Below are 11,864 nucleotides of genomic sequence, written 5' to 3'. Positions count from 1 at the left end.
TTTCCTGATCCAGAGCTCGTCATACTTGACAACATATCGTTAATAAATGTAAATAAGAAAAATATAACTAATTAGCTCTATAAGGTTAGGAAAAATAAAAAAAATTATAAATGTGGTAATATTAATAAATAAAGACCTATTAAGGTATTATTTTCTCTTGTATGTCTTCATTGTGATAACTTTGAATGACATGAATGTCATCGGCTACATCATTGACATCCACTTTAGTGGTTATTGATGAGAAAGACATCTTAAGTATATATAAATATTCTTCATCATGATTTTCGTGTATGTTTCTTCCTTGCTGGAGCACTTTTACCTTTACATTTACCTTCTCGTCTATTTTTAGGAACTCCTACTAGTTCACTGGCATATAACTTGAGAAGAATCTAATGGCTTCTTCTGCAATGTACCACCCTATAATTAAAGCTTTTGGTTGATACTGATTCTTGACATATTTAAGATCTTCATGCATATCTCAATTGGGTAAATTCATCTCAAGAAAACTAACCCATATAATCGAATTTTCCTCACTAGATAAATTATCAAATGAAACATGATATCGAAAAATAAGGGTAGAAATATATTTCCAATTGATACAATAGTCTGATGACCTCCTTTTTCAATTCATCTAACACTCGAAGGTCAATAACGTTCTTGCATATGACATTAAAGAACATATTCAAATATGTTAGAATACATTTAACAGAAGAAAGTAATATGGCTCAAATAGATTGGTAAAAAATATTGCATAAGCACATGCCATTCGTGAGACTTTAAACCAACTAACTTTAAATCTTGCATAAAAACAAGGGTATTAACATTTAAAGAGTAATCTTATGCAACCATCACACTACTTAAAAATGACAAAAAAAATTGATTTTCTTTTTTAGAAAGAGTATGACATGATAGGGGAAAGTATGTGTGTCTTCCAATTGATTGTGGATATAACTTAGAATGGATGTCCATGTCAGTCGAATATTGTCGTGCTTTTACTCCATCTTTTGTCTCTCCTTTAACATTTAGTAAAGTCCCGATGACAATATTACATTCATTATTTTAAATGTGCATCATGTTTATACAATTTCTTACATCAAGTTTACACCAATATGAAAGATTAAAGAATATTGAGCATTTTTCAAATATTTTTCTTAGTGGTCTTCTTCTTTTCATGTTTTTCGAATACAATGTCAATGTTTTTTACTTAGTTGTATACTTCTTCAACTTTATCCTCAAAACTCTCATTAAATGATTTTTTCATTCTACGATAAGGATGACTTTGAGGAAGGAATTTTCTATGTTTGTATACACAGTTTTCTAACCATGCTTCAATTCAATATAACTTGTGTTTCTTCACAAGTGGAACATGAAAAATGACTTTTAACATTATAACCACTCAAGTTTCCATATGTTGAGAAATCATTTATGGTGCAAAACAACATTGCATGCAAATGGAAAGTTTCTTGACAATATGAATCAAACACATCGAAGCCTTTTTCCCATAACAGTTTCAAATCATCGATCAATAGCTCCATGTACACATCAATGTCATTTCCAAGTCTAACACCGGATATCACATAGGCAACATCATATATTTTATTTTCATGCATAATAAAGGAGATAGATTGTAAATCATTAACAAAACTGATGAAGAACTATATTTGCTACTTAAGTTCCCATAATGATTCATACCATTTGTAGTAAGTCTAACTCTTCAGTTTCTTGGCTATAGACAAAATTTTAGGAATGTTTCATCAATCTTCTTCCATTATGGATAATTAGTTGGGTATCGAAGACACTTTCTTCCATCAATTTGTTAAGACAAGATCGTATAGAGAATAAACCGTTTAAGCAACTCAGATTTTGAAGTTTAATAATAAGCATTAAATAAAATATTGTTGTATATTGAAAGCTATTTAAAAGTAATAGGGTCTAAAGAAGAAATATTTTTTAACGTCTATTTGAAATGAATTCCAGCTTAAGAGTAATGCTTTTTAAGACCAAACTTTCTAATGAAAAATAATCACAAACAACGTCTAAGAAAAACAAGTGTCTCTCTTTGAGATCATCAAATAGATTATATGAGCAAAACAAGCTAGTGTCTCATGAAAAATGAAATTCTACCTCTTGTATAACACTAAGGCTAAAGGAATGTTTTTTTATTTAATATAATGTTATCTCAAGCAAAGTTTTTTAAAGAATACATCATCTGATGAATGACCGCTAACGCTATAGCCTTTAAAGAAGTATCTAATGTTTTATATCATCTAATTATTATATATGTATATTTTATAAAACGATGCATTTATGAATGACATGAAATGATAAGATGACTTGAACTCCTAAGAAGAGAGAATTTGAAAGAACAATGAAAAGAAAGATAGTCTTGCATCCTGTTTTAAAACACATTTGACGTTGGACAGAGAAGAATTGACATCAATTTCAAAATTGACGTCAGATCAGAGGAGAGACCGACGTCCCTTGATTTCATATAAGAGATGAACCAACTTTAATTTCATGTATGATGTCTATTCTAGGTATATTTTTTTTTTGTTAACTCTAAATCGTTGATATTATAAGTGGATATTTTATATTTTTTTTCTTACATTTTTAAGGAAATAATTTTAATTTTTTTAATAAAATTTTAATTTCACATTTGCTTCTCCAACTTTTTCAAAATTAAAAAAATATATTTAGTTGTTAACATGTTCTATAATTTATTATTAATATATTTTACATATAAATAACTGATATTATTATCACTATATAACACATTTGGTTAATTAATAAACAATTGCTGATATACTAATCGTGAACTAAAGTTGCTCAATTTTAAAAATTTAAAAAGCCAAATATACAATGAAAATTTTATAAAAACTAAATATGTTGATTCTTAAATTAGAGACCAAACTTATTTATTTTTAAAAGTATAGGAACAAAATTAAATTTAAGTGGTTATAATATTATATGTAAAATTTTGAAATATTATTAAGAAGAAAACTATATAATTAAAATAAATATTATAAAAAATAAAATTAAGTTTGTTTTTGTTTTAATCTGTATTATTTTTTAGTTTGTTTTCATTTATACATAAAAAGTAAAAATGAATGGTTAATTAAATATAATTTAATTGTGAATTGAAGAGGAAGAATTGATTATGGGTAATAGATTAAGTTGAATTGAATGATTAGTGGGAAGTGAAGTGAATGAATATTTGAGCTGAAGTGAGTTAAAAAGTTGAAATGAAATGAGAGAAGAAGTGCACCCAATCTTGGCTTGCGCGATTCTGTACTTTCCACACTCACTTATCACTCCCACGCCTGCCATCCAACCATGCTTGGTCTCCCATTTCTTTCACACTCCACCACTCCTTTTCTTCTCTTTTTCCTCTCCCTCCAAACTTTTCATTTTATTCAAACTTCTTTCTACTAACTTTTTATAATCATACCATTTTTATACCAATTACCACTACCATTCTCTTGTCTAAATATAAAAAAGCAAAAACACTTCAAAACAAAATTTATTAAGAAAAATATCTTTTTAACAATTTGTTTTAATAATTTTTTACAATCATCTATGTAATATTTTGTAATTGATATGTTTCAAATATACGAACTAATAAAATAATAACACACAATCTATTATTAAAAAGTTGTTAAAAAAATTATATATTACATGTCTTTTCCTCACACATTACTATCACATGCAAAACAACAATATTTATATATAGAAGGTGACTACACTATACTTTTTATGCTCCAAACAATATATAATTCAAAATATATTTTTATACAAAAGTTATTTTTTCCTAAATTTTTTTTCTAAAGGTCAACAAAAACACTTATTACTCATGACATATTTCTTTTAAGATAATAATAACCAAATAATAATTTATTTTTAAAAAAATATCAAGGATTATTGCATAAATTGGAAACTATTAACTGAATTAAAATAATTTTGAGTTAATTAGAAAATTAAGATAACTACTCCGGGAAGTATATTTTTCATCATTTCCTGACACATGTAATTAACTTTTGTTGTCTGTTTAATATGTAGAAAAGAATTATGAAAAAGTAAAAATAAATAAAAACGTCATGTTAGAAACAAGCATATTCACAATTCTTTATGAGAATTATTTCAATACTATATTCTTTTTAAATACATATGCATACTTTCTTTATTATAAAAAGATCTACATTACTTATTCTTTTTGTAAGGACATTTCCGCATTAATTCTTAATCCTTTTGAAATCACACCTACTTATTATATTCCCTTAAATGACATTGGATATTGAAATTCATGCCAGATTTGATAAGATTGTTGCAGTATTTTACTCCTACTAAAAAATGAAAAGCATAAACAATATATTCCCGCCCACAAATCTCACTAGTCTTTACAGAAAATAAATTGAAATGTGATGAAAAGAAAAGAAAAGAAAAGAAAAAGTGAGAATATAAGGACTTTAAATTTCTATAATTTATGCGATGATTTGTTGAAGAGAAGAAGAAACAATTATTTTTTTAATTACTCAGAATATACACTTAATTAGTGGTCTTAAATTGAATTTTTAAATCTATAATTTTATTAAATGATGAAAGACAGAAATTTGTTTGGTAAATAAACTACCCATGTGATTTGTGTGTTTTATTCGATTTCATTCCATCGCTTCTTCAAAAGGATTGAATGATAAGGTATTAAAATAAAGAACATATTAGGGGAATGAATAGCAACTACGTATTTTTTATAATTATTTAATTTAATGGTTAGGCAATTGAGAAAGGCAGAAACAGAGAGATGAGTAATATAAAGAAATGGCCGACACGCAATTGGGTTGTCGTGAGCATACCAGAACAGTAACACCGTCTTTCTGCGGCCACATGTTCCTGTGTGCCATTACCTTCTCCAACAACAACCATTATGCTTACCTTAATTCTCTCATCTTCATTAACACCATTCCATTTTCCAACATTTTCAACTCTTTCCTCACTTTCTTTCTGCACTTTATCATTCTTATATTAACCCATTTTTTATTCATTAGATTAATGGATGGTCAAAGAGTGACCGAGAAAGAATAAACAGAATATTTACGTAGATCTTGTTAGAATAGGTTTAAACAATGACTCTAATATTATATTAAAATGTAAATTTTAAGACTAATTCAACTTCACGAAACTAGTTTGTAAGGTAAAATTTACATTCTATTTATATGTTATAAATTGGTCTTATGTTCTAGACCATGTTTGATTTCTAACATTTTGGTTAATTCCTATTAGTTTTTGTGTATTCTTTGATTCATATACGAATGAGTTGGAAGTGATTATGATTAGTATCTGAAGTGAATTTAACGCAAAGAAACTAAACAACATTGGTAGAGTTTTTGGTATTTATATTTGAATGATGTCATAGTGGCGTAAGAGAAATTTTGATTATGTGTTAGGCCAATGATGGAGCTAAAGTTTGAAATGTTGTAGCATGAGATTGGAACTCATTCTTTTCTATTTGTTTTAACCTTTTTATGGTCATAAAAGAACAAAAGACCTGCGTCTTGGTGCAAAGAAGAAAAGGAAGAAACTGAGAGAGAGAGAGAGAGAGAAAGGGAGAGATCAAGAGAAGATATATAATTGGTCCTACTCTGTTCTCATGTTGATGAGACGTTTCATGTAAAGTTTTCCAGCTTATGCACTCCTTACCTTTAAGTTTTTTTTTCTTCACTCTTTTGCTTTGTTCCACCAGAAATGGTAAAATCTTGAGAATAAAAGTTAGACACTATTATATTCAACCCTGCTTTTCATTTTCATTTTCATTCACTTTTAACTTCCATCAATGAACTCTCTCTTTGCTGTACTTAAACATCTTCAAATGGATCCTTAGAATTCTATTATGACAAGAGGTAAAATAAAATAAATGGTCCTATTTGTGTTACTATAGAAGAAGTACATGCATATATATATTTATTTATTTATATGTATGTTATGGCATTTCAATCCTTTCAAACTTTTCAGACACTTGAAAGGAGAGAGTTGTACTAGCCATATCAACTATTTTTGCAGACACCAGGCTTTGTTGAACATGACCACTCTATAACCTACACACTCTCCTTGTTTAAAGGCTGACCCAAATCACAGATTCATTGCAATCTACTTTCACCTTTGCACATACAAGTACACATGTCACCACTCATAATAATACTAATCTATCAGGACAAAACAAAACAAAACAACAATTCAATAATACCATTTTTCATTCATCCTTTTCATAATGCCCATTTCTCTCTCTTTTCCTCCTCTTCCCACCCCAACCCCTTATGCAATTAACACAACAACATTAGTGTAACATTCTCTTTTCTGTTAAAGGGAACATCATGTAACAGCTGTAGAACTAATTACATTAGTGTTTGCATTTTATTAACAGCTGCTTTGTCTTCGTACTGTTATTTACAAAATGAAAGAGAAAAGACAAGAAAGTAAAAGCGGAACTTGCATTCTTCATGGAAAATTTTAAACTATGCTTTCACAGAGGCTGTTGAACCAATTTCATGAAAAGGGTACTGTCTTAAAATTGGACCCTGCTGTGTACATTTCCGGGCACATATGATGCATGCATGATGTAAGCCAAAGGAACAAACAGAGCATCTGCTCCATTGAATTACATACTTTACCCTGCTCCTAAGACATTACAACTTAGCTAAAACAACACTGTATGATTATAAATAGTAATTTTTGTGATCTTAATGTCTCTTTGCCTTTAAAAAACACACAATTATTTTTGTATAAAAAGCAGAGACAATATACTAAGTATAGATTAATCTTTAAACTAAAACATGATTGATTGTGAAAAAAGAAAATTTTCTTAGTCTACAGAATATAATGGGGCATGTAATTTTTCCTCTTATGGATTTTAAAATGAAATCAAATATTCTGATGAAGCTCACCTTAACGCAATCCAATCCAATAAATCCCATGTGGTTTATAGATATTATACTTTGGATCATCGTACTATTGTTACTGTTTGTGGAGAATAAGAGAATGACGCTTATTCCCCACGTCCACTGATCCTGATGTCTAGTGAAAACCAGAATAAATGTACCCACTGAAAAAGAGTATAGAGATATTAAAGAGGCATCATATATATAATATATTATATATAAACACTTATGAAACCAAATCTCAATTAGCTTGAATATTTAGCTATAGGTGTTTTTCAGTCTGTGATACCTAAGTAAGATTGTAATAGATGCAAGAATATATCTTAAGTTGACAAAACTTCATTTATTTATCTCTTGGGTTGATTGAATTTGACGCAGAAATCGATCAAATTTAAAACAAAAATTGCATATTAGTAAAGTAATACTTGTAATTTTCTCTAACAAACATTGAAATTTTATATGGCTTAATATTACTTTTGGTCCCTAGTTTGGGAGGGTTTGTTCAATATAGTTCTATCTTTTTTTTTTTCATAACAATTGATTCCACCTTTTGAAAATTTGTTCAATTAAGTCCTTTTTGTTCATAGTGGTCCCATATTCAAGTTTAAATGGTTTATTATAGTCCTTATTGTATACGATGATGACATGATTTTTGACATAACATTATGTCATGTTAAAATAACATTTGGATAGGTGAATGCATGAAAGAACTTATTGACGTCGTAACCAGTACCGTTAGAAAATTGACGTCGTAACCAAAAAGGAGTCAATTGAACAGTTTTTTCAAAACGTGGGATCAATTGTTACTAAAAAAAGGTAGGACCATATTGAACAAAACCTCCCAAACTAGGGACCAAAAGCGGTATTAAGCCATTTTAAAATCTGGTTTATATGAGACTATTAGATTAGGTAGCATGTACAAAGTGGGGCCTTCTCTTTCATTGCATCTGATCTTCTCAACTTTTGGATTATCCATTTATGAAAAACTTTAATTATATGGCAATTATGAAACCGAATTAAGTAGATTATGGTGATAAAAAAATTTGGGAGTATTGTTCTATAAATAACACATATAATGAATTTATAAAGATTGACAATAAAAATCATAGCATGTTTTGTTAATTCTTTGATTGCATTTCGACTTCTGTTTAAATATAATTATTTCACAAATATAAGCTTGATTAATAAACTAATTAAGAAGAATACTTTTAAAATCAAACTATTCATTATATCAGTTAAATTTCTAATAAAAATATCAATAGAAAATCACAAATCCATAAAAGAAAAAAACTAAATAATACTTTACTAAAAAATTGAAACACGATTTCACATCATATAATTCTAGTCTCAAAGGCTTTGAATTAGTTATTTTGGTTAAAAGTTAAAAATGACACTCAAGTATAGACATTAATTATATACTATATAATATTTTCTGGATTGTATGTTATACAAAGTGTCACGTCTTTTTGTTACTTTTGTTTGTAAATAATAGGTTTAATTGCTTCTTTTGTCCCCAGTTTGGTTCAAGTATGTCAAATTTGTTCCCCTTTTAGAAAAATGTCAATTTCGTCCCCATATAAAAAAAAATTGTGTCAATCAAGTCACCTCCATTAAATACAAACTAATGGTGTTAAAAACTTAAAGTGAGTTTTGAATAATAACCACTTCATGGGTATGATCCCTGATATTGCAGTGGATAAAGTGAGTTTTGAAAGCAATGATTTTTAACGGAGATGACTTGATTGACACAAATTTTTCTATATGGGGACGAAATTGACATTTTTTCTAAAAAGGGACGAATTTGACACACTTCAACCAAACTGGGGATAAAAGAAACAATTAAACCTAAATAATAACAAGGTATAAGTTTCAAAATTTCACATTTTCCCATGGTAATGGCAAAGGGAAGTATAAAAGTCAAAGAAAATGTAAAAATAAAGTCGCACAGTGGTGTAAGCAAGCTGCTAGTGATATTATAAGAAATATGTATAACTTCAATTCAATGTGCCAAATTCGAACATTGTAAAGTAAAGTAGTTTTATTAAAGTATGTGATTATATTAACAATTTATTTTTTAAGTTTAAAATTAACATTTTTATAACGGTATTGTTAGTATCGAATGTGTAGAAATCAATTTTTTTTTACAAATTAAATTTTGGATAATAATATTTAGACAACATTTTTTTGACAATATTTGAACATTGATTACGTGTTAATCTGTGATTAGTCAAAAATTACTCCACAATCAATAATAATAATCATAAATATTATTGTGGAATAATTTTTGACCAATTACAAATTGATACGTAATCAATGTTCAAATGTTGTCAAAAAAATGTTGTCTAAATATCATTATCCTTAAATTTTTATAGTTTAAATTTGTTTTCTGTTGGAAATCTTACACCAATTACAAATAAGACCAATTTATAATATATAAATGAGGTGTTAATTTTATTTTACAAACCAATTTTGTAGGGTTGAGTTAGGTTTAAAATTCACTTTCTAATATAGTATTAGAGTTATGATTAAAGCCCGTTGTCGGACTAATTTATAATATATAAGTGAGATGCAAACCTCATCTTTTACATTTCAATCCCGTTGTATATTAAAGTTTTGTTAAATGAGAAAGGTTATGGATAATGGTAAGATTAAAGATTTGTGTAGAAGGATTAGAGTAGTGTAACAGTGAAAAAGAAAGTGAAGAAAAGGAAATGCACATGCAGCAAAGTGTGAAATGGAAGGAACAGAAAGAGAGAAGAAGAAGGAAGAGAAGAGAGGTTCTTAATGGCCACTTTGATGCCTTTTGATAGTGTAGGGCCGACAAGTAGGACGGATTCAGCCGTCTATTACCCAACAACTCTCTCTTCTTAAAGCCTGTCTTCTCTGTCTCCTTCCTCTTTCTCTCTTCAATTAACACCTCTTTTATTTTCATTATTATTCACTGTGTAAAAATGGTAGACTATATCATTAACAATATGTTTTCTTATACACTTTTATTAGCCTATGCTAACACACTGTCTTCCTAACTCTCAAGCAAAGACAACCTTTTTCCCTAACATAATCATCACTTGGAAGAATTGCCTCTCCCAAACTTCAGCAAATAAACCTCATTATTGACTATGACACTCTAAAGCAGAAAAATAGAAATTTCCATTAATCATAAGTAGTTACTTACTATAATCACACTAAATTCTCTCTCCTCTTTCTGTCTCTCTCTTACATGGCATAAGGTGACGACTACTGATGAGAGTGAGAACAACTTTCCATATTATAATAATAATATTCAGGTAAAAAAGCACAATATACCACAACCCCATCAACCACTGTTACTTCTTCACCTCTATAAATATCCCCAAACACCAAACAAAGTTACCAAACTCACTTCATTCATTCATTTCTCAAACTCATTCACTTCAGAAACACTCTTTTTTTTCTCTTGAAAAATGCACTACCAAGCAGCTACTTCGTGGGGAGGCTACGTCACACCAAGGAACGCGGTGGTGGGAGATCCATTAGAACGCATAGAGAGGCTGGCGTCGGAAAATGCGGTCGTCATATTCAGTGTCAGCACATGCTGCATGTGTCACGCCATCAAGAGGCTCTTCTGTGGCATGGGGGTGAACCCAACAGTGCATGAGTTGGACGAGGATCCCAGAGGCAAGGACCTCGAACGAGCCTTGATGAGGTTACTAGGTTCTCCCTCTGTTGTTCCTGTCGTGTTCATTGGCGGCAAGCTTGTCGGAACCATGGACAGAGTCATGGCTTGCCACATCAATGGCACCCTTGTCCCTCTTCTGAAAGAAGCTGGTGCTCTCTGGCTCTAGTTGTCTGTCAAAATATATACATAAAAAAAAAAAAAAGTTCTATCAAACAGTTTTATATGTTATCTTCACCATCATAGGAAGGGCATGAAGTGGTCTTTTGTGAGAGTCCCTTCTTCCATTCCATTTTGGATACACTTATGCTTCTACCTTCTTACTGACATGTTAATCAATCTCTCAGTTTAATGTTTTGTTTATGATTTTTGATTTTGTTGGGTGGTATTTGGGTTTGTTATGGTTTGTTTGTGTTGAGCTTTGTAAAGATAAAAGGCAGCATAATGGAAAAAATATGGGTTAGTTTTACTGTTTTGTTTGTGTTTAATCTATTTGTTGGGTTTTCTACTCTGTCTGTCTGTGTTTTGCTTTGTCTCAAAATGGCTCAAAGTGTGGTCCTTTTGCTGTGTTGGTAAATGGGGGCGCATGAAAGGGAAACTTTCTTTTGATACAGAGAGAAGATAACAGTGATGACTTGTGAGATAGTGTGTACAACGTTGTTGTCGTTCTCCTTGTCCTTTTGAGTTTGACCGTTTGCAACGCCGCGTAGTATAGGAAAATGTTTTTATTATTTCTTTTTTCAAAAGTAGTGATATTTTGATAAGCAAATTTATTTCATATTATTTTCTTTTTATAAATATAAAAAATTTAAAAATAAAAATAAAAGTAAAAGTCACCTTAAAACATACATGGTCACGGTGGTGTTACAATAAACTGTGTATTTTTTAAATGATGAATGCATTTTTTATCTTAATAAGTTTTAAATATTTGTCATGTGTACCAGTTACCCATTTTCTCTTAGGAGTCATATCATTTTATAAAGATATATGTGTTTAGTTTGTTCAAATATTTTGAAGTTCAATCTAAGTTGCTTTTAAAAACTATCCTTTTTCAGATAAAAGTTTATGCATTTTATAATTAGAAAGATAAAAGAATCAAAAATTAAAATTGAATTTTAAAAATTAAGAGGAATGAAATGCACGGTTATCTATTTTATACAAATATTAACATCTACAATTATTTTTTCGCTTCTGAAAGTTATAAACATTTATAGAATGAAATCTACTTAAAATTATAAGATAAAGTTTAGGTCTAAATTTAAAAAAAAAAATCAAGTCTAAGT

General features: G+C 29.2%; 1 protein-coding gene across 1 annotated transcript; it reads left to right on the top strand.

Moving 5' to 3' along the window:
• The first annotated feature begins 10,303 nt into the window (after positions 1-10,303).
• On the top strand, positions 10,304-11,069 carry LOC106780108 (glutaredoxin-C1-like). The gene has a single exon (XM_014668350.2). The coding sequence runs from the start codon at positions 10,370-10,372 to the stop codon at positions 10,748-10,750; it is 381 nt and encodes a 126-aa protein (XP_014523836.1). The 5' UTR covers positions 10,304-10,369; the 3' UTR covers positions 10,751-11,069.
• Positions 11,070-11,864: the final 795 nt, after the last annotated feature.

This window comes from Vigna radiata, unplaced genomic scaffold (genome assembly GCF_000741045.1).
Source record: "Vigna radiata var. radiata cultivar VC1973A unplaced genomic scaffold, Vradiata_ver6 scaffold_146, whole genome shotgun sequence".
Classification (NCBI taxonomy): Eukaryota; Viridiplantae; Streptophyta; class Magnoliopsida; order Fabales; family Fabaceae; genus Vigna; species Vigna radiata.
This window is presented reverse-complemented; position numbering and strand designations above follow the sequence as displayed.

What these genes read in the sequence shown, in the direction of transcription:
- LOC106780108 (XM_014668350.2), top strand. Translation starts at nt 10,370, where the DNA reads ATGCACTACCAAGCAGCTACTTCGTGGGGAGGCTACGTCACACCAAGG.